The 23850-nt window shown below is 32.8% G+C and overlaps 3 protein-coding genes and 1 long non-coding RNA gene across 11 annotated transcripts in view; 2 read left to right on the top strand and 2 right to left on the bottom strand.

Annotated features, from left to right (window-relative positions):
* The first annotated feature begins 1944 nt into the window (after positions 1 to 1944).
* LOC112016130 (probable serine/threonine-protein kinase PIX13) overlaps positions 1945 to 23850 on the top strand; it is a 24349-nt gene continuing 2443 nt past the window's right edge. The window contains exons 1-6 of one of the 3 annotated variants that reach the window (XR_010628781.1): positions 1945 to 2143; positions 2289 to 2626; positions 3814 to 3949; positions 4070 to 4212; positions 14543 to 14666; positions 17811 to 18210. Coding sequence is in view for 2 of the 3 variants with exons in the window: in XM_065772970.1 (XP_065629042.1) it covers positions 2077 to 2143; positions 2289 to 2626; positions 3814 to 3949; positions 4070 to 4212; positions 14543 to 14666; positions 17811 to 18117 (1115 nt within the window). In the remaining variant the exon portion in view is untranslated. The remainder of the gene's footprint in view (positions 2144 to 2288; positions 2627 to 3813; positions 3950 to 4069; positions 4213 to 14542; positions 14667 to 17810; positions 18211 to 23850) is intronic. The other 2 variants (XM_065772970.1, XM_065772971.1) reach the window with 2 other exon arrangements.
* On the bottom strand, positions 10542 to 13628 carry LOC112037057 (uncharacterized). Of its 4 annotated transcripts, none has more exons than XR_010628775.1 (5): positions 13583 to 13628; positions 12183 to 12273; positions 11354 to 11431; positions 11053 to 11151; positions 10542 to 10732 (listed from the first exon to the last, which is right to left on the bottom strand). It is a non-coding gene; the product is annotated as an uncharacterized LOC112037057 (long non-coding RNA). The 4 variants fall into 4 exon arrangements; XR_010628774.1 differs by lacking the exon at positions 13583 to 13628 and adding an exon at positions 13293 to 13576; XR_010628777.1 differs by lacking the exon at positions 13583 to 13628 and having other exon boundaries at positions 11346 to 11431; positions 12183 to 12374.
* On the top strand, positions 21025 to 21824 carry LOC112016146 (dirigent protein 19). The gene has a single exon (XM_024048656.2). It carries the CDS (start codon positions 21102 to 21104, stop codon positions 21666 to 21668), a length of 567 nt encoding a protein of 188 aa, XP_023904424.1. The 5' UTR covers positions 21025 to 21101; the 3' UTR covers positions 21669 to 21824.
* LOC112016147 (phosphoinositide phosphatase SAC7) overlaps positions 22172 to 23850 on the bottom strand; it is a 12706-nt gene continuing 11027 nt past the window's right edge. For all 3 annotated transcript variants that reach the window (XM_065772967.1, XM_065772968.1, XM_065772969.1), the window contains exons 19-21: positions 23382 to 23477; positions 22862 to 22928; positions 22172 to 22634 (exon numbers count right to left, since the gene is read on the bottom strand). In XM_065772967.1, the coding sequence (XP_065629039.1) occupies positions 22507 to 22634; positions 22862 to 22928; positions 23382 to 23477 (291 nt within the window). In that variant the 3' untranslated portion in view covers positions 22172 to 22506. The remainder of the gene's footprint in view (positions 22635 to 22861; positions 22929 to 23381; positions 23478 to 23850) is intronic.

The following is a 23850-nucleotide window of genomic DNA, read 5'->3' as shown; positions in this document are numbered from 1 at the left end:
TCAGATTGATTAACTTACATTCAACGTGTGGTATTTCCATTTTCCTGACCAAAACCAACTACGAAGGGTAAAAATCTCACAGGTGAGCTTAAACGTAGGTAATAGTTATGGAATATAATTAAAAGTTTTTAATAAATACCAAAACTATACAATGTTATTCATTAAATTAAATTTGACTTTGAAAGATTGATTCATAAAATTGGAAAGCACCACCAATTGCTTAAATCATGCAATTTTTTAAAAAAGGTTATAGTTTAGTAAAAAATTACCTTTTATTCGAAAAAGAAAAGAAAATCATGGACGTACCATGGTATCCTTATATTAAAATTTAGATAGATCTTTTGCCAAAAAAAAAAAAAGCCACCACGCCCCATTACTATATATCCATCAGTCCATGGACCATGGTGGTGGTTTTTTTCGGGCCTCCGCAGTCACAAGTAAAAAAAACAACAACAACTATATTAGTAAAATTAACAACAACTAGGAATCTAAAACAACAACAACAACTACTACAGCCACTCTAGTCACTACTCTTTCTCCTTGTCCTCTCTCTAGTCACTACTACAACCTTCCTTGTTTACAATGTCGTTCCACTTCATTTTTATTCCTGCTTTTTGTTTATATATCTGTGAAGCACTAATGCCCATGACTTTTTTTGCGAGTAACTTATTTTTCCCCCCCAACTTAACTATCAAATAGATGGTATGGTGTAAGGTGTTATACAAGTATTAGTTTAGAGAGGTGATCCTGCATTTTTGTAGTTCAGAGGAATAAGCGTAAACAAGAATATAGTTTATGGAATGAAGTGTAATTTTCTCCGATTTCAATTTTTTCATGTTATACACATTTTTTGAGATATATAGTTATAACATATTAATCCTACGACTCGAACCTTTTGCCCCTTAGACCCGGCCCAAACACAATGTCACTTTAACTCACACAATTGACTAAAATGGAAATTTACTTTAATTTAAATATTGACCATATTATTGTTGAAATAATAATTTAAAATTAAATTTATACCAATTAGGTCTAGCTTGACTGGAATTAAGATCCTTTAGAGTTTTTGGGAAACTCCACTGTAAGAAAAACACCATCCAAGCATTGAACAAACATGTGGTCTCGTTGACTACCATTTTACTGCAAAAATAGGGTCAACCATTTTACGGCATAAATAGCTGCAACCGTAGGTGGAAGGGTTAATACTTAAGAATAGAAACTAACACATGCCAATATTATATAAATTGGACCAACTATAAAACAACACAACATATAGTGGATTCCTAGTAGTAAGTAGCATTGTTATTGATTCCGTTTCGTTCCGGCCGAATTTTTCGTACCGGTATGCAAACTGGTACCGGAATACCCCACGTTTTACCTCGGGTTAAATTTCAGGCCATTTCGGGCCATTCCGGTCATTCCGGCCAATTCCGGCCAATTTCGGCCGGTACCGGATTTGGCCTATTATTTAAAAAAAAAAAAAAAAAAAAGTAAAGGTCCAATGGGTGCTGGTAGTTCTTGGGAGTTCTTTTGATGATAAATTTGATCCTTCTCTCATGGATGATGATGAGGAGGAGGAGTAAATCTTGTATTTTTTTATATTTAGTTATTGTCTTGTTAATCTTCTTATTGTGTGATGTTATATTGATGTTTAAGACTTAAGAGTTAAGACTAAATGATTTGTATTATTTGATATTTAGTTATTTATTTATTAGAATTGACAATTTTATGTTCAACAAGAATATATATATATATATATAAAAATTATTTTTTAAGAACCCCGAAACACTCTGAAACGGTACGCTAAAATCGGCCGGTACCGAAATATTTCATTCTACTGGACAAACCAAAACGGAGTCCGAATCGGTATTAATAACAATGGTAAGTAGTAACTGAGACGGAAAAAGTCTCATCAAACAAAGAAAAGTCCTCCTCCATCATCTACACAAGAATTTCAAGTACACTTTTCCAATTGTCTCCAACATATCTCCCTTTTATCTTGCTAGCTTCGACCCTTTGACTGTCTATTAGCATTATTAGCAAGCCTGTTAAACTCAAACTAAATCATAGGTTGATATGGGTCTTTGCTTGGGATCTCTAGTTCATGGTACAGAAGATACCACAACCTCAACAGCTACTCCAGGTACAATTCCAAAGTAGCAACTAATTACATGTTCCAAGTACATGTACATGTTCATCAGTCATCACCTGGGTTCTTTTAGTTTTTATGTTTGTTATGTTCTCTTAATTTCTACTAATTATTAGATTTTCTTTTTTCAATTTTATAGTGACATCTTCTAGTAAGATCACACAATTTCCAAGAACAAGAAGCAGCAACTGCAGAAGTCAATTTTCAGTGGGAGCAAGTAAAATAAGAATGGATGATTCATATCCTGATGGGAAAATCTTAGAGGCACTCAACTTGAAAGGATTCAGTTTCACAGATTTGAAGACTGCCACTAAGAATTTCAAGCCGGATTCTGTGTTGGGTGAGGGAGGCTTTGGCAAAGTTTTCAAGGGTTGGGTGGATGAGAAGACCCTTGCACCCTCTAATTCTTGCACTGGAATGGCAGTTGCTATCAAGAAATGGAATCCAGAAAGTATGCAAGGTTTTCAAGAGTGGAAGGTATTAATTTCAACTGCAAATTTCATCTACAAAATCTTTATTAAGCATTTAATTAATTAATTATTTTTTTCTTTATATAATTCAATTGTTACAACAATTACAAAGTTTTTTTGTTTTTTTTAATTGTGTGAATGCTGAAATTTTCATTCAGACAATGATCTTGAGCTAAAACATGTTCAATTATACAGGAGTTTCCTCTATCCAAATGACAAAATCTGAAATGTTTCTAGCATATTGGGCTAAACCATAAGATGCCTAATTACTTCCTTGTGGAACACGCAAATTGCAGGCTTCTGAATTGATTGAGATGCTGTAGAGAACCAGAAATAATATTCAAGATACTAGTTGGAGGAGATAATAAACCTAATAGTGAATGTATCACAAGCTGAGAATCACCTTCGAACTGTACTTCATAAAAGCCCATTTGCCAGGCGAATTGAATGGCATCTTCCGTAGCTTTAGCTTTGATTTCCAGTGGTCACAAAGGCACAATGAATTTCTTATTCTAGGGCATGCAATCTTCTAATCCTAGGCCTACCGAGGAATTGTTGAGATAAATCATTGGAAAAGTCATTAGAGTTCATTAGTTTGTAATACCTGCTTTAGAGTGCCCATAGACTGAAGATCAGCTTGATCCCTTTGTGTGAACTATTACCATTGCACTCAAAACCATTTGGGATTTTATTTCTTTCTACTGCACAATTGTCACATTGTATTCCTAATCCATTCAACATGAAAACTAATGCCTTAACTTGCTACATTATCTGATGGGGACCATATTGTGTGTAATTCAGAAAGCCAGACATTTCTCATGCTGTGAAATAGCAACTGACATTTTGAATTCGGTTTAGTGCCTTAGTAGTGTATGGTTTAGTCCTCTGAATTTGTGCTTGACCTGTTTTCTTATTTGAAATAGATCAATTTAATAGTTCATATTAAATGATACAATTGTATATACTCTTTGCTATTAGATCTAGGAAATAAAATTTAACTATAAAATGGAGAGGATCATGTTTCTAGAATATAATCATTCATGGTTTTTATTAAATATTACAATTATATATACTTTACACTGTGAGATCTAGGAAATAAAAATTTAACTACAATATAGAGAGAATCATGTTCCTAGAATATAATCATTTCTACTGATTATAATATTATTTTTCCCTTCTAATTTGATTGTGCAGTCAGAAGTATATTTTCTAGGAAGACTATCTCATCCCAACTTGATCAGGCTATTGGGATACTGTCAGGAGGATAAAGAGCTGCTTCTTGTGTATGAGTTCATGTCGAAGGGAAGCTTGGATAATCATCTTTTTAGAAGTAAGAATTTGGGAAGAAAATAAAATTGCATGTCCATGAATTATTGTGTTAACTTAAGGAGTTTTATTTATTTATTCAGCAACAAAAATAAAAACTGAAGGAGTTTTTTTGGTTGAGCAGGGAACCCTAACAATGAACTGCTTTCTTGGAACATAAGACTCAAAATAATTGTTGGAGCTGCTCGAGGCCTGGCTTTCCTACACAGTTCAGAAAAGAGAGTCATATACAGAGATTTTAAGACCAGAAATTTACTGCTTGATGGGGTTTGTCTTTCTTTGACCCTTGCTTCTCATACCTTTAGGGTGCATTTGTGTAACGGCTGCGTTTGCGTTTGTGTAGGTTGCTTTATTTTTTTGCTAGTTCATGGCACTGTTCATGGACCAGCCAAGTGATAAAAACGCATAAATAGTAATATGCAGCAATAAAAAATATTTTGCTATAATATTTTCAACAATAAGTTTTCAGTTTTCAGCAAAATAAGCAGTTTTCAAATACACACTTAGTTTTAATTTGTTGCTGAGATTGCAAGAACTATAGGGTGCGTTTGGATGTAGTTTTTCGCTGAAAACTTATTTATTTATTTGATGAGAGTTGTTTATATATAAATGAAGTTTTGAAGAGCTCTACATAAATAAAGAAGCTAATTAAAAAGCTATAAGAAAATATTGATGCCTAATAGATAAACCAGACAGGAAGGTAGCTTATTCCAAATTCTTTTTTGTTTCCTCTATGTTTTATAAGTGTTTTCTTTAATTATTTTGGCTAAAATTCACATTTCACATGCAAAAATTCATATTTATTTTAGTATAAGAATTTTCTTTTTCTCATTTTACATACTCGCTTTTCAAAATATCTTACATTAGATCATCTATTTTGCACTATATTTCATTAAAATATCAATTTTTCTTGATTTTTTTAATTGTTTCTCTTTCTTCATATACAACAATCATCATCCAATTTTTTTCTTTATCCTCGAGATACGTAAAGAAAGAATAAAAAATAAATACAAAATAAATAGTGTCATTGTAAAGTTACATAGTTTGTGTAGCAATTATGTATATTTACAAAACTTTACATGAACTTATATGGGTGAATTTTGAGCATAGTTGGCTAAAATGTGCTACTTTTTATATTAAACAAGCACTAATGCGAGTGATTTAAGTACAATATTTTGCTTCGATTGATGAGACACAAAGACGTTATGAAAACTTGTTGCTTTAGTAGTAGTTTGGGGACCAAAATAGCCAAATACTACTATTTGGCAAAATATGTAAAGATCTACAACTGTTTTGGAAATATATATATATATATATATGGATGTATCACGCTTTTAAAACTTGAGTTCTTTGAAAAAATAGCCTTCAAGTTTGCCATGATATTTTTTATGGAACTCTAGTTCCTCGAACTTGAGTTACAAAAAAAAAATTGGTGGCTATTTTTCATGGAACTCGAGTTTGTAAAACTCAAGTTACACAACAAACTCAAGTTTCACAAATTTGAGTTTTAAAAAAACTAGTCGCAGACCCGTGGGATGTGCGGAAAAATATGATATGACTATTTTTTATTGGATAATTATTGAATTAATATATTAGATTGTAAATTATTAAAAATTCCATATGTGTTATTTGAAATTATGTTTTAAATTAGAATTTTTTTGTAGTGTAACAAAATATATTTTGTAGTCAGGTATTATATATAGTGAGATATGTATGAAAGCACAATGCAATAATTTTATTAAAAAAGAATTGATAGTGTGAGAACTATTAGACCAAGTTGTAACTATGTATAGTTTGTTTATTACTATATAGATGTATGAGATTTAACTCTCATATATATATTTTTCTCAAAAACATATATCCACATCTCTTTCTTCCTCACAATTGAAACTAAGTGAAGAAGTAAATAGAGATAACTATACAATAGATCATTATCAATAAATCATATATTATAAAGTGGAAATATAAAATAAAATAAAATGTAAAAAGAAAAAGTTCCTTAAGTATCTATACATAAAAACATTAATAGCATAATGATGCTATAAAGTAAATTATATTTTATCTTATTCTCTTTTTGGCATTTTTAGTAAAGATGATCAACTAAGCAAAGTAAAAGCTTACCAAGAAAGTTCAGATTAACTAAAAATTTGATGGTGGAGATGCTAATTATTTGTAATAAAATGATCAAAATAAAAATAACAAATAGATTTGAAAAAAACATATAAGATTTCTAAAATAAATTTTACCAAACACATGGGATGCAACAATACAAAATTACTACCTTGAATTTTTTTTTTTTTTTTTTTTTTTTACTTTTTTGACACTCTACAAATAAAAAAACTTTATTCACTTTTTGTCACAATATAGACTATAGAGCAATTACAAACTAACAAAAAGTCAAGGAACTTATAAAAAAAGGCTTTCTATACTAAATTCTAGTGGATTATGAAAGACCATACATCCCTTACCTACCCTTTTCTCTTTCTCAAATTCACATTACCAAAGAAGTATATGAAGCTAAAAACATTGTAAATACATCTCTTTTCAGTGGAAGTCCATTGGTAGGCACATTCAAATTCATAGCCATGTATATTTTGTTTTGATATAAACTCAAAATTTTATTAAAAAAAAAAAAAAAAAAAAAAAAAAAAAAAAAAACTACTTGTTAACCCAAACCAAAATTCAACCAAAGCTATAAGAGTGATTTGTGACAGGAAATTTAAAAAATACAACACAAAAAAATTAAATAAAAAAACCATCAACCTAAATTAGAGTTATAAGAAAGAACAAAAATCGAGAGAGAGAGAGTACTTACAGTTTTTGTGTGGAAAAAAATATGGATTGAATCGAATAAATAATATCAAATTTATACAAAATAAGATGGGAAGAAGAATAGTTAAAATATAAGAAAGAGGAAATGATGAAGAAAGTTTAACGGTAAAGTAAAGAGTAGTAGGGAGATAAAGAGGCAAAGAGGGAGATAAATGTCGAAGGAAGAGAATGAAAGTTTTTTTTTTTTTTTTTCTTTTCTTTAGAATAGAAAGATGAAAAGTTTATATATTCAATTACTTGAAATTAGAAAGAAGAAAACGAAAAATTGAAATCAATTTGCATAGCTAAATATAGTTAAACATTTTCATCTAATGAATTGTAACATTGGTAATGAATAGTAAATATATGCATATATCCACTAAATGATAATAAATTATTTAATTTTAACAATTACTTGAAATTAGAAAGAAGAAAATGAAAGTTGAAATCAATTTGAGTAGCTGAATAGTCAAATATTTGCATTTAAAAGAAATGAATAGTAACATGTTGAATGGTAATGGAGTGCATTAACAGGTTTGTCTGTTAACTATATTTAATTATTTTATATAAAATAAAATAGAAAAATCCTAAAGGAAATTAAAAAAAAAAAAAAAGTATGATGTGGCTGATAAGATAGCTCAACAGGAATACAGCAACATTAAATTGTAGGGTAATTCAACAGTACTCCCTATCTTTTTTAGGGGGTACGGTACCCACTCGTAGGTAACCTGCTATATTAGGTTACCAAAATATCACATTTGATGGTACCATCCTCACATTGTATAGTACTAACATCACATGTGATTGTACTTTTATCACATTCGGTAGTTCCCTTATTTTTTTCTTACATTTGATAGTACTATCCTTACATTGTGCAGTACCAACATCACATATGACTATACTTTTATCACATTCGATGGTTCCTTTATTTTTATCTCACATTTGATGGTATCATCCTCATATTGTGTAGTACTAACATCACATGTGATTATACTTTTGTCACATTCGGTAGTTCCCTTATTTTTCCTCACATTTGATGGTAACATCCTCACATTTTGCAATACCAACTTAGATGTGACTGTACTTTTGTCACATTCGGTGGTTCATTTATTTTTTTTCTCACATTTGATGATACCATCCTCACATTGCACAGTGCTAACATCATATGTGATTGTACTTTTGTCATATTCGGTGGTTCCTTTATTTTTTTTCTCACATTTTATGGTACCATCCTCACATTGTGTAGTACTAATATCACACGTGACTGTATTTTGCCAAATTTGGTGGTTCTTTTTTTTTTTTTCTCACATTTGATGGTACCATCCATACATTGCGCAATACCAACACCACATGTGATTGTACTTTTGTCACATTCAGTAGTTTTCTTATTTTTTTCTCACATTTTATGGTATTATCCTCATATTGTGCAGTACCAACATCATATGTGACTGTACTTTTGTTACATACGGTGGTTCCTTTATTTTTTTTCCTCACATTTTATGGTACCAGTCTCACAAAGCGCAATACTAACATTATATGTGATTGTACTTTTGTCACATTCGGTGGTTTCTTTTTTTTTTTTCCTCACATTTTATATCAACCTCACATTGCGCAGTACCAACATCACATATGACCGTACTTTTGTTACATTCGGTGGACTCTAATTTTTTTTCTCACATTTGACAATTTTATTGTCACATTGGGCAATACCAACATCACATCTGATTGTACTTTTGTCACATTTGATGGTACCATTATTCTTTTCTCACGTTTGATAGTTCTAACGTCACATTGGGCAGTACCAAATCACATATAATCATCTTTTTGTTATATTCAATAGTACTATTATTTTCTTCTAAAAAAAGAAAAAAGAAAAAAGAAAAAAGAAAATAGTCCTATTATTTTTTAGTCACATTAGGCAATACCAACATCATATATGACTGTACTTTTATCGATTCATAATAATCTTGATAATAATTAAAATGTTAACAATGAATTATACTAGGTTACCAAATGCTCACATTTGATAGTTCCATTCTCACATTGTACAGTTCCAATATCACACGTGACAATTCTTTTGTCACATTTGGTGATTCCCTTTTTTTTTTTTCCCACATTTGATAGTTTCATCCTCATATTATGTAATTCCAACATCACATGTGATAGTTCTTTTGTCACATTTGGTGGTTCCCTCATTTTTTTCTTACATTTGATGGTTCGATTGTCACATTATGTAGTTCCAATATCACATGTGACTATTCTTTTGTCACATTTGGTGGTTCCCTTATTTTTTTTTTCTCACATTTGACAGTTTCATCCTCATATTATGCAGTTCCAACATCACATGTGACAGTTTTTTTGTCACACTTGGTGGTTCCCTCATTTTTTTTTCTTCATATTTGATAGTTCCATTTTCACATTATGTAGTTCCAACATCACATGTAACAGTTATTTTGTCACATTTAGTGGTTCCCCTATTTTTTTTTCACATTTGATAGTTCTATCTTCACATTATGCAATTCCAACATCACATTTGACAATACTTTTGTCATATTCGAAAAAAAAATTTTTCACATTTGATAGTTCCATTGTTACATTAGGCAATACCAACATTACATCTGACTGTACTTTTGTCACATTTAGTGGTACCCTAATTTTTTTCTCATATTTGACAGTTTCATCGTCACATTGGGCAGTATCAACATCACATCTAATTATACTTTTGTCATATTTGGTAGTATCATTATTTTTTTCTCACATTTGATGGTTCTAATGTTACATTGGGCAGTACCAAATCACATATAATCATACTTTTGTTATATGCAATAGTTTAATTATTTTTTAGTCATATTAGGTAGTATCAACTTCACATATGACTGTACTTTTGTCGATTCACAACAATCTTGATAATAACTAAAATGTTAACAATGAATTTTTCCAAAATAGTTATAAAATTGAAAATTAAGAAAAATACCCTGGAAATTAAGGATTTTAAAAAATAGTCTTAAAAATATATAAAATTACTAAGATACCCCAATGCCTCAAATATTACCAAAATACCTATATTAACCTATAAAATGACTAAAATACTTTTTTAAACTTTCAAAATTAATAATAATAAAACATTGAAAATGAACAAAGTAGCACTAAAAATACCTAGAATGATTAAAATACTAAATATTTTGAAAATTACCATAATAGCATCAAAACCACTCAATTTGGCCATGTTAGAGTGATATCTTGGATTTTTTTTTTTTTTTTTTTAGTTATTGTAAAGATATTTTGGTCATGTTAGAGGTTTTCAAGACAACTTGATGATTTTTGACATCTCATTGATATTTTAATCAAACACATCTCAGCCTTTTTGGTGCCTTTATGGTGTTAAATTTTCTCAATGAAAAAAAAGGTGACCCAAAGCAAACGTTATTTGTTAGGAAACATTTGCTCCTCTAAATGATTCCAAACAAGCTATATATTTAGGCCACACAATGCTGTGGCTGTGAACTCTAAGGAAGAAAACAATTTAGGCCTTAGTGTGTTTTCTTGAAGAGCTTGAAATTGAAACCTAAAATAAATTTAGGCCTTAGAGCGTGTTCTTGAAGAACTTGATATCCAAAATATGAAGGGAAAGAGAGAGTAAAATTGAGAAGCAAATAAATTATGCATTCTAATGAAAATAGTTAATGATATTCTTGTCAGGAAAAAACAAAAGGAAGCAACCACGCAAAAGCAAAAACACACCAAACCAGCGGCAAGCTATGACTACATTTCAAAGTCTGACAAAATGTGATGCTATCAATACTTAAAAATTACATTCAATATTTCTACAATAATTTTCTCGTCAACTACTTGGTAATTTTACAAATAAAGATCATAGTTGCAGCCAATTAGCTCAAATAGTTGCTCAGAAGCTATAGAAACTTATAATGCACTGAGATTTGGTTTGAAGGAAGCTCTCCATTATCAAATTTAGCTCCTGTAAATTGATAAAGCAAAGGAAAAAAGATTAAAAAATTTCCAAGTAATGTGAATACGAACAAAGTTAACTAATAATGCAAACCTAAAAGAAAAAACAATTGGTTGGATTTGTTGCTCATACAAAACCTTGATGATTGTTTCGGCATGGAAAATTTTTTTGGACCTATAATTAGGCCAGGTACTAATGAATAACCAACATTAGTAATTTCGTATTCTCTTGAGAACTTTGTAAACACTATGTCAAAAGAGAAACAAAGCAAGTGACTTTAGGATATAAATTAAAATAATCATAATGGGACTAAATCCTTTATACCATACCTCCATTTGTGGATTGAGGAAGGGTGCTTGCCAATGGTAATATAGCAGATGCTAATATGACAAGGAATGAACTAGGTTTGATGGCTGGGAACTTGACCTCTGCACATTAAATAAAAAAGAAAAATTAATGTAGCCACTACATGAACAACTAACTATATAGGTAGGAGGAAGGGTATTTAGGGAATGTTGACATGAATTTTTCCTAATCTTTTTTTTTTTTTTTGACAAGGCTCAACTACATAACTTGTTTATACTGAATGTTGACATGGTTGGTGTGCATTAGGAGAATTCACCTCATTACCTTTTCCTCATATACTTCCATCTCCTCTCTACTACGTTTTCATTGAGTGGAAATATCTCTTCCATCTCATTTTTGTCTCTGTTTATTTTTTAAAATACAAACTATAAGAATCTATAGCTAATAAAAAAAAAATTCATGCATGTTATGTCACTATAGCAATCTCGGAAACTAATGTCACTTCAACCCAATAATAACAAGGACAACTAAGAATCCTAATTGGCAAATATTAATCTGTACATAAAAATATCTGGCTTATTCAACTAAAACAAGATAATATTTGTAAATGCATGGCAACGTGCTTTGTAAATCTACAATGTCTTGCCAATAGAGTAGTCACTGTACCATCTCAATGTTTCATAAATTTTAAATGCCAAGGAATGGCTATTACATTTTACTTATCAAAAGAGAAAGATTTCTAAATCCAAGGTATATTACACAAAGATGTCTCATTAAAGATATAACCAAAATGGTTCCAGAAATTATCTCTTGAAAAAATGAGAATTTTTTTTTTTTTTATTTTTTCTACAACTTTGAATTACAGAATTTCCACAACTAGAAAGATTGCATTTTATTTTCCTCGGAATTTCTCAGTACCTTTAGAAGAGTGACAACAATCCAATCCACTAATAATAGGGACAACTACCTCTTGATTGACCAAGGGATAGAATTGATACCTCAAAATTGAAAGTGCAAAGTACAGTAAACCATTTCTAACTCATTCTAGTAATTTAATCACCATTTCCAGCAACAAAATTATACAACTGATACAACCTAACCAAAACAGTCAAACACAAACACAAAGAATATATGTACATGTATATGTGTATACCTTGCCTGTATGACTCTGCAGTGTTCTACAACAAACCAAAGGAGTTTGAAGCTAACTAGGGTCCAAGCCTACGACCTAGCATACCCGGAGCCTGTAAAATTTAATACAAAAACCAACCAAATCTAAGAAACAACCAACACACACACACACACACACACACACACACACACACACACACACACACACACACACACACACACACACAAAGAAAAGAAAAGAAATTTAGTACCACTTTCAACCACACACACACACACACACACACACACACACACACACACACACACACACACACACACACACACACACAAAGAAAAGAAAAGAAATTTAGTACCACTTTCAACCTTAGCAAGCTTAATGGGAAAACTATCTATATTTTGTAGTGGTAAATTCTCCTTGTTATTTTAGAATTTGCGTGTTTTGGCTTTGAGTTAATTGTCACAAGCTTATTCTGAATATCCCTCATTGCGAATTTTGTGACCAGGCTAGTAACAAAATTACCTGATGTCTACCTTCAGTCAAGATTAGATTCAATCACAATGGTGTACCACCTTTACATTATCATCATGAAGATTATAAACAACTAAGAATATGATAAATTATGACTATGGAGCACTTAGATGGATACAAATTATAGTCAGAGAAAGGGGTGACAATTTGGACTACATCATTTACTTCGCATAAATTCAGTTTGAAAATTTTTCAATGCAGTTTGAATGGAATGGTTATATTGATGCTTTGAATATGTAATCTGGACATTAAATTAACTATAGATAACAAAATTTAAGATTTTGATAATTTCTTGGTCTAATAAAAGGAAAAAAAAAATGTTAAAGTCTGTATTTTTAATATTTTTATAGCTACAACTTTTAAAATTTGTATCACTGACTCATACAAGTATCTCCTAGAAATTCCAGCTCATAGAAGCATTTCATCAAACACTTTGCACTTCAACAATTTCTTAACAAAACTAAACCAACCCAATTCCCAGCCGTACAAGCCCACAAAAAATAAGAAGCAAATCAAACAAAACCCACAAACAAATCAAACAGAACCAACAGAGGCATAGATAAACCTAGACAATCCTATCAATATTTTGTGATTCAGATTTACAATTGATGGGAGAGACAAATAGAGACGTTTAAGGGGACAAGATGAATTGAGAGAGACAAGCCCTGGGAACGATGGTGGCTTCAGTTTCAAAACGTAGAAGAGAGCGTTTCCTTGAAGAAAAACGTGAGAGGCTTTGAAATCAAGGTATTTGGATGCCTCAAATCTTGGATGGATTTGGATCAAATCCAAATCCATCTCTTTTTAGGATATCCAAACAAAGGATTTGGATTTGGCCCTCAAATCCAAATCCAAAGATTTGGGAATGCCAACAAATAGATTTAGTGATTTACCCAAGAACATCAGCGATGAAGGTTAGAAAGAAAAAATGGCGAAAGAGAAGAACCTACTTCAGATTAGATGTGATGCGAGAGAGAAGAAGAATCATATGTTTTTTTTTTTTTCTATTTTTGGTTTTATATGTTAACTTGATTGATCGGTAACTGATATCCTGTTAAAATGATACAAACGGCTAAGATTAAAACAAAATAAATCTAATGGCTAAAATTCAGGTGGGTACCGTACCCCCTAAAAAAAAAGAGGGGGTACTGGAAAATGACCCTAAATTGTACGTCTCAGCTTTTAGAGATATATATAAATAGATATAGATATATATATAGATTTTAACAATTACTTGAAATTAAAAAGAAAAAAATGAAAAGTTGAAATCAATTTGGGTAGATGAATAATCAAATATTTGCATTTAAAAGAAATGAATAGTAACATGTTGAATGATAATAGAGTGCATTAACAAGTTTGTCTATTAACTATATTTAATTATTTTATATAAAATAAAATAGAAAAATCATAAAGGAAATTTAAAAAAAAAAAATATATGACATGACTGATAAGGTAACTCAAGTAGCATTAAATTCTACATCTCACCTTTTAGATATAATAATATAATATATATATATATATATATATAGATGGTAGATCCCTAATAGATCTGCAAACAATAATATATCCCTACATATTTTGTCCATACATATTTTGCGGTAGTCGACCATTTTGGCCGTAGTTTGGAGTTGGAGTACAGTAGAGCACTAATATTCCGGACCTGAAAACTGGTTGAAGAATCTCACTTTGCTATCACCGTCACCCCTAAATAGATCAAATAACTTTTATAGCAAAACTGGGGCTGCTTTACACGATATGGGAATATAAACTCATCACCAATATTGCATAGATATTTTAACAACATTTCAAGCATGACAGTGATATGTTCCCCTTTTTGGTTTTTTCTCTTGCAGAATTACAATGCAAAAATCTCAAATTTTGGCTTGGCAATATTAGGGCCTTCTGGTGCTGACTCACATGTGACAACGGGGGTTGTGGGCACATATGGTTATGCTGCTCCCGAATATATTGCAACAGGTAATGGCATTTTTAACAAATTTTATATGTGGATTATGAAGTCCTGCAATTTACTTACATTAATGAAATCTTTATAGTTTCATGGTTGAGATTGATTCACTATTCAGTTATTTCTAAAGATATCCTACCTATTAAGTCTTCATTTGTGTTAGCGATTCTGTGTCAAATTTCTTCTAATTGATTTCAAATACGCTGTATTTTTGCTTTTTGTGGGTTCATTTGAAATTGGGTTAAGGGTTCAAGAGCTAAAAGTGAAGTTGTTGAGAAGCTGTTTTTGCTTGAGCAAATTCGAAATTGGATTTTTGATAGGAACAGAGATAGAAATTAATAAAAGGCTTCCCTTGGGTGGAAGACAAACCATAGTACAATAGCAAAATCTTCAACACCCGGCCTAATGCCAGAAACGTTTATTTAAAGAGCAACAATAGGGACTCTCAAAGGTTTGGGAATAACAAGCCTCTTGAAGTTGAACCTTGTCCACAAGGTTTGTCATCCCAAGCCGTATCTCCACCACCTTCTAAGAATTCTTGATGTGGACAAACTTCAATGACAAAAGCTTGTGAAGTTGCACAGCGATGTCCTGGTGTGAACTTCTCAGTGCAATTAAAGCATAACCCTTTCTCCCTCCGCCTTTGTATTTCCTCCCAATAAATTTTTTTGGTACTTCCAGTTCCATTTGTTTGACTCGTTGGTCTAAGTGTGTTGGTTGGATTGACACTCTGTTCTGACAAGGCTGCCTTATTTGTTTGTGGCTGATCTGCCTTGTTTTGTCATCGCTATCTATCCACACTCTCATCCCTAATTCTAGCTAACTCAATAGCCTTTAAGAATGTTTTTGGTTTGAAAATCTAAATTTCTGAAGCAATGTCATCCTTCAGTCCACCCATGAATGCTCCCACCAATGCCTTTCGAGGCCAACCATTGACCTGATTAGCAAGTCTCTCAAACTCCCATTGGTACTCCCTAACCCTATGTGTCCCACTTTGACATATTCCAGACAAAGCCTCATCAAAATCCTTCGCCTCAGTCGGCCCAAATCGGACTGGCAACTCCTTTTAAAAATTTTCCCAAGTGACTTCAATCTTCTCCTTGCAATACAGCTTCTTCATCCATTGCCACCATTGGTTCGCTTCCCCTTCCAAATGAAAGGCTGCCAACGTGACTTTACAATCTTTAGATGTCCCTTGGTAGTCAAAATATTGCAGTATACGGTCAAGCCAAACTATTGGATCATCACCCAAATACTTTGGAAAATCCGGTTTGGTGGGTCGTGGTTGATCGTGTGTTGTAGTTCTGAATCCAGTTGACTAATCTAATTTCTCTCCAGTGTGTGATGAGGTCCCCTGCTCATCTGATTTTAGGGTTGCGAGAAAATCTAAATTATCATGGGATTTGGACAGCATCTCTTTAATTTCACGCATAGATGAACCAAGAGATTGGGACTTTGTGGTCATCTTTTATGTGCTCTCTTTCAGCTCTTGCATTTCACTCTCTAATTTCTCAATTCGGTCCTTGTTGGTGGCATGCTCAGATACCAAGTTGATAGGAACAAAGATGGAAATTGATAAAAAATAAAAAAAAATAAAAAAAACTTCCCTTGGGTGGAAGACAAACCACTTTATAATAGCAAATTCTTCAACACCTGGCCTAATGTCATAAACGTTTATTTAAAGAGCAACAATCTCCTAAGATAACTAGATATAATTACTAGATAATTATTCAAATATTCAAATAGAGATAAGATACCTAGATAACTAGGACTACTCAAATAAAGATAAGATAACCAATAGAAAATATAAGAAGAAACAATAAGGACTCTCAAAGGTTGGGCAGCAGCAGAACTCTCATGAGACATTTATGTAATACCCCCATCAATTTTGCTCAGTAAGTTTGGCACGTGGCAGCTTTTTGAATTTCAGTTGAGAAGTAACTCGTGGGACCTTGGCGGGATTCTTGCTCAAGCGAAATGGTCGAGCCTATGAAAATTCAATTAAGATCCTCTTTGTTGTAGCAGCCTATACCTAGCCTTTATGTACATCATTTCCCATGAATTTCAACCCAAATTTTCCTATGAGAGTTGAGAGAAACATACCTTTTTGTGAGAGACAAACACCTACCCATTCTCACTACTCTCTCCTTCTCAGCATAGCCAAATTAATCGAGAGGAGATCATTTCCATCACAATCATCAATACCATTGACTGTTGAGAGTTGATGGCCTTCTAGGAATCATTGGAGTATACCCGTATTTAGCCATGGAGGCTTGAAGATGCAATTAGTGATTGATTGCAAATTTAGTAGCTAGATTGAAGAAAGGAATCGGCAGAGTCGATTGCTAGCAATTTGGATGGCTTCAGTACATAGATAGCACTAGAGTTGGAGGGTTTTGTGTATATCGTGTAGTGCAACTATCCATATTAGTGGATCATTTCATTGATGGTGCCGCAGATAGATTTTTCTGCCCATTTCTCAGGTCTTGCTCTTCGATAACACATCCAGTGTTATCTTGTGATTTGTTTTTTGTAGACTGCTCTATTTAAATATGTGCTTTGTATACTTATGAATGTTTATCTTGATGTCCATGCATACTTTTTTTTTAGGGGAATGTCCATGCATTCATGAACTAGGTAATTACTTAAATTCAGTTCAGTGTTAATTTTTAGTTTAGCTTAAAAGTGATTAAGTCATAATTTTAAATTTTGGGTTTAAATATTGACCAAGGTTGGATTAGGTAAATTTCTCGCTAGCCTTTTTTTTTTTCCTTACTAAATGAATATGCTTTTATTGAAACAAAAAGAAATTTGGGCCTTTAAACTTACGTAGGAATAACACTGCTTGGGAGCTCCAAGAAGTTAAAGAACCGAACTTGCTACAACAAAAAACCCACTTAGCTAAGTTGTGGGCAACAAATTAGCTTCTCTTCCAACCATAGATATCCTAGCCATTTAAGGGTGGGAGGAATGATTCTATCAAGTAGATTGATAAAGGATATAAGAGAGCTAAAAAATTCAGATGAATGGTTTATAATATGGTCATTTAAAATTATAATTAAGCCATAATTTGAACAAATGCAGCCTGCTAATACTTGTTATCAAGGAAATCAGCTAATATGCTTGCCATTGTATCATTATTCAACACTCAACAGGTCATCTGCACGTAAAGAGTGATGTCTATGGTTTTGGTGTGGCCCTGCTTGAAATGCTAACCAGCAAGCGAGCAGTTGATGCAAATAGGCGTAGTGGGCAGCAAAATTTGGTTGAGTGGCTTAAGCCATCTCTCTCTAATAAAAGAAAGTTGAAGAGTATTATGGATATACGGATGGAAGGCCAATATTCAACTGAGGCAGCATTACTAGCAGTACAACTCACTCTAAAATGCCTAGAATCAGAACCTAAAAACCGGCCTGCCATGAAAGAAGTGGTGGAGACATTGGAAAGGATTGAAGCAAACAGGTAATAAACAAAAGATTCCAAAATTAACTCTGCTCATTCGAAACCTCACCATCGTAGCCAACAGCCTATTCATCATCGATACACCGAAGCAAGGTGAAGAAAAATGCCTCCACAAAAAAAAAAATATATATATATATATATTTCATGTGAAAATAGCTTGAGTGAATCCCAAGCATTGAACACAACTAGAGCTTGCAATGGTGTGATTGGAGTTGAAAGGAAAAAAGGAGTAACTTTGCATGCTGTTCAAGGATCCTGTGAAGATAAATGGGATGAAGCCAGAAGTAGAACTTCCAATGGTGTGACTGAAGGAGTTGCGGATAGCAAAAAGCAGTGGATGCATCCTACTATAAAGCTGGTGGACATTGAGAAGAACATGTACATGGGAGTGGCACCTGACCCAGATATCCTTATCCGAACTTCTGGAGAGAACCGCCTCAGCAATTTCCTCCTTTGGCAGACTACTAATTGTCCATTGTACTCTCCATCTGCACTGTGGCCGGAGATAGGTTTATGGCATTTGATATGGGCAGTATTGAACTTCCAACAAAGTCACTACTATTTTGAGAAGAAAAGGAAGCAGTTATAAATTCTTTAGGCCACACAAACCTTACTAGTTTAGTTTGTGCCATAATCACACTGGGACCATATTCGAATAGCTATCTGAGCTTTGGAAGCTTGAGCAGTGGGTTGCATTGATGCTGATTGTAAGAATTTGTTTAAATGGCCAGGCCTGTAGAATTGTGTTTGCTTATAGAACTTAAATAAAGCATCCTTACTTTTTTTTTTTTATCTCTCAGAGATTTCATAAAATGGGCCTGAAGAATTGTAGTTGCTTATAAAACTTAAATAAAGCATCTGCACGATTTGTTTCTTTTTTAAGTGAAAATTGAAAATAGTAGATAAAACTTACAAGTGTTAATCTCAAACCCTTCTTAAAATAATGTGAATATTTTTTAACAAAGTATAGTTTATACAATATATTAGATTTTTCAAATTAAGCTATTTATATTTGTTATTTGAAAGTGTTTTAAATTTAGTAATAATTTTTTCAATGAAATATAATGCATTTTACATTCAATTATTATATAAGGCGAGATATTTTGTAAATAATGTAATGTGTAGTTGGAATTTATTTCTAGTGTCCCTTACAAATATTTTTTCCTCTATACGTCTTGAATGACCTAAAAAGAAATCATATATAAGTAAATGGTTCAACTTTTATACGTCTTGAATGTCCTAAAAATAAAATAAAATAAATATAAGTAAATCCATCACCTATATTACCAAAAAAAAAAGACTTTAATAATATAAGAAAAATATAATTTTATCAAAATTTATCAACATTATGTTTAGGAAGTGACATAATTGCCAATGAAGCAACTTATCTTTTCACACAAACCCCTCCTCCTAAGCATCATCAAAGTGGACTGAATGAACTGAAATGAACCAAATGGATTGAACTGGACCGAATTGGTCTGAAATTGACTGATTAACTGAAATAGACCAAATGCACCGAATTGGACTAAAATGGACTTAATTGGACCGAACTGAACATAAATGGACCAAACTAAACAAAATGAACCGAAAACCAAAATACTACGTTGATGTAGCTCAACAAGTACGTGACAACAATAAATGTTACGCTTTAACTTTTAAATATATATAGAATATAGATGAAATTTGAATCCATGTCCTTTATTCAATGATAAGAGACTACTAATTTTAGTTTAGTTAATTAGAATCCACTACTTTGTGCAAAAGACTTTACCAATTACGCTAATTAAATCCAAAATTATATACACTACCTTAGCTATAAACAAGTATGGAATTAAAAATATCAATTTCAAGTTTAGAGTTTGACATTAACTGCAAATTTGATTCCAGTGAGCTTTGCTGCCAATGCCAGCTTACTAATCTAAATTCTTTTGTTACATTTACAATTGGTTTTACACAACATTTGTAAGAAAAGTAAAATGGTGGTTTAAGAGATACAGCATAAAGTGACAATATACAGTTGTTACACAAATGTGAAATAAACACATAAAGTGGTTTGACACTTCTGAGGTTTTGAATTCAGCCGCAAACACTTAGAATTCCTTAATGGGAGTAGATGGCACTCAATGGATTTTCTAGAATGGTAGTAGATGAGCCTCTAGAATCAATTTTAGTCCAACCTTTCAAAGCGAGTATCCTATTTTTTTGTTAAAATAATTTTGCTTCGTGTTACTCTCACGTAGCATTCAAGCTCTAGGGGTGACGGTGACGAAATATTGGACCACGACAAAATGTAGACTCGTCGAGTCGAGACAAACAAAGAAACAATAGAAAGTGATAGTCATAGTCGGCTGCGTCGTGTCGTGTACACTGCTCTATGGAGTATGGACTACGAGTCTACGATATTCCACTGAAAAATTATAAAACCATCTCATTGTTCACATGCAGATGGTGAATAGTACAAAAAAAGTAATAATTCTTTATAAAAGTGACAAATAATTAATAATAATCTCACACGTCAAATAATGGTGGCAAAAATTATAGTAATCAATATATAATACTATGCGACTCGGTTGAAGTTATTGCATTTTTCTTAGTAATCAATGACAGCTACATCGTTTGAAAAGAAAGCTCCCACCTAAAATTGACTTTTCATATGAAGCCTTTAAGTGACTTTTAATATGAAGCCCTTAAGCGGGATTCGTTGGACCATGGGTCCTCCTCTATTTTCCCTGCGCGACTTTGCAAATGTATAATCAATAGTCTGTGTGGTTGAAAAATCAATACATAGGACGGTAGAGATTTTGCTATTGACTGAGTCAAGCCTATTTGATGACACATTTGTTCTCACCAATTGAGAGCGTTACTTGTTCGTGTCAAGCAATTAAAAGGTCTATAAAGAGAGCCCCGCATATGAAACAACTTCTTACTTGTGTTCTGGTCCTCCCTAGTCCCTACACTAGTAAACTCAGCTAAAAGATACTGCCATGGCTCTCTCTTTGCAAAACAGAGTCCTTGCTATTCTATTATTTGCTCTCCTTTCATTTAAGGCCACCTCCAGCTCCCACCACCACCACCACCACCACCATGGGCTCAAATCCCTCCACTTTTCTCTGTTTCAACATGAAACAATAAACAGAACTGGGTACATCATAGTGAAAGGTGTGGCAGGACCAGGCGTTAGTCAAACCACAACGCCTTTTGGAACCTTATTTGCTTTCCAGGATCCAATGACTGTCACAGCCAACCGAACTTCGAAACTGGTTGGAATTGCAGAGGGGACTACCGTTACCTCTGGCCTGGATGGGCTTAGGAGCATCTCCATTGCTAAGATCACTTTACGTTTGAAGAACCACTCAGGTTCAATTTCAGTTGTTGGAGGCACACATAACATAAAGCCCTCTGATCATCCAGTTGTGGGAGGCACTGGTGATTTCTTGTTTGTGCAAGGTTATATTACATCATCTCCGGTCAACCTCAAGGGCTTAACCGTCACCTACAAGATCGAGTTTCACCTGTACTGGCCCCCATATGCTACTCACACTTCATCATAAAGAGCTTGCCCCTCTAGTGAAAGATGTTGCCACTAGTCACTTATTGTTTCACTGTTCCAGATTTTCATTAGCTTCGGTTGTGAAAATGTCATTTTCTCCAAAAATGTAGACAAAGCTCAATTTTCTTTTAAGAGTGATATTTTACCTTTCATGCAATGTTTTGTTTTATCTTTTCATTTTTAATTTATTTTCTTTTCCTCATAAATTACCAAATGATTTCATCAGAGATAGAAAAATGTACAAAATGAAAAACAATCAATCAGTTTACCCAGAAAAAGGAAAAATTATCAATCACGATGCTATTCCACTTCGACCAGCCTACCCAACATATTAAACACTTCCCCTCGTTTATCTTACAAGAAAGAAAGAACATTATCTTAATGCTTTTCTTTTCCATTATTATTATTAAGCTTTTCTTTTCCATTATAAATGGTAATTTGAGGGCATCTTTCATTTTCAAATCCAGGAAAAAATAATAATAATTTAACAATACAATAATGTAGTAACTCAAACTATCAACTTTTACTTAACACATTACAAGCATGGGAGCGACAGAGGAACCTCTCCAACATTACAAGCATGGGAGCTTTCATCTTTCACTAACAAAATTAGCAACAACGATGTCCACTAGGAAAATCAATTATACAAATAAAAGAATAATAATGACAAGAAGACAAATAGAATACAACAATTGCTTAAATTATATCCCAAAAACTTACAAATATAACCAACCAGGAATTCGTAGCTACACTTAACTACAAAATCGTGTGAATGAATAAATATTAGTTAGCAGAAAGATTAAAATTTCACACAAAATTGGAATCAGTCAGACCCAGAATCAACAAGGCTTGTGCAGACGAGGACGGTTGCAGAAAATCCTGCCATTGGCCCTCACAAATGCTGCTAAAGCTACACTCAAGCCTGCCCACATAAACGAAAAGAAAAAGTGCCGAAGATCGTATTGACCTGAGGAAAAGAAAAATGAAACATCATCATCCAAAAAACAAAATTTTCCCACATTAGCAAAAATAATGTCTTTTAGACTTGCAACTCCAACAAAGGATGCTCTATACGGTTCTTTACAAGCCCCCTCAAGTGAACAGTAGCACAGAAAAATACTTAAAATTAATGCATCAGTTTATTCTGAAGTTAGCTACTATTTCTTCTTGTTAAACAAGCAATACTCCACTGACCTTGCCTCAATGACATAGTTGCGAAAAAGAACCCAGTCAAAACCAGTGATAAAGCCAGTGGAAAGGACTGCAAAAAGAAATAATCCCAGGTTAGAGTTTGAGATACGAAGATAATTACAAGAAATATCTAGAAATCGATAACAAAAATATAACATTGTTGTTGAGGAAACCAGTTTGATAAATCTCCGCATCCACTAAAGTCTTAAGAACTGTTTCAAAATGAGCAACAACGAAATCGAGTATACGTCCCAATGTGAAATAAAGAACAGAAAGGATGCAGTTAAAGGAATAGTTACAAGAAAATAAATATTTTGAATTAAATTAGGTAGATATTTTATTTTTGTTGAGAAAACTAGTTGGAAACATCCTCCACAAAAACTACAAATTCAAGAACTGATGTATTTAGACTCGGTGGAGAATGAAATGAGATGCACATCCACGTGTATAAGCAAGCTTTACTAAAAATGTACTAAAATTTGTGGCCTTAAAAAAAAATTATTGGCATTTGGCTTGTACTCACAGCTACAGCCTCAAGGCCTCCTCCTTTTTGAGATGGGGTAGTCATATCTCGGCCAACAGAAACAATATAATGCCCTTGAAGGAGATCAATTGCGTCCTTCAGATGTTCAAAAATAAGAGAACAGAAAGTTTAGTTTCTGATAATGTTGCAGAAAGAAATCACAATCTCTTCACATAAAGGATGTACAATGTGACCATACATAGCTTGACAAAAAATGAGATCTTGCAAGAATTACAAGGCAAATTATCAAATGAAAAGGACTGCACAACACAAAGCAAATCACCGCTTCAACTCTTACATATCGAATTATGTAAATGCACATAGAAACAAAGCATGCTATAAGAAATGAAAATCATTCAACAGATCAGCACATAGTTCAAGTGTTCAATAAAGTCTCAGTGCAAAAGATAGCAACAGACCACCAAATTTCTGGGTCAAGTTCTTTTGTGTGCGTGTGTTGTTGGGGGGG

This window comes from Quercus suber, unplaced genomic scaffold, assembly GCF_002906115.3.
Source record: "Quercus suber isolate HL8 unplaced genomic scaffold, Cork oak 2.0 scaffold_67, whole genome shotgun sequence".
Taxonomy (NCBI): Eukaryota; Viridiplantae; Streptophyta; class Magnoliopsida; order Fagales; family Fagaceae; genus Quercus; species Quercus suber.
Note: the sequence above shows the minus strand (reverse complement) of the source record. Positions and strands in the feature narration are given on the sequence as shown.

Bases quoted from the DNA above. Each gene is read 5' to 3' on its own strand.
- LOC112016146 (XM_024048656.2), top strand. From the start codon at position 21,102: ATGGCTCTCTCTTTGCAAAACAGAGTCCTTGCTATTCTATTATTTGCT.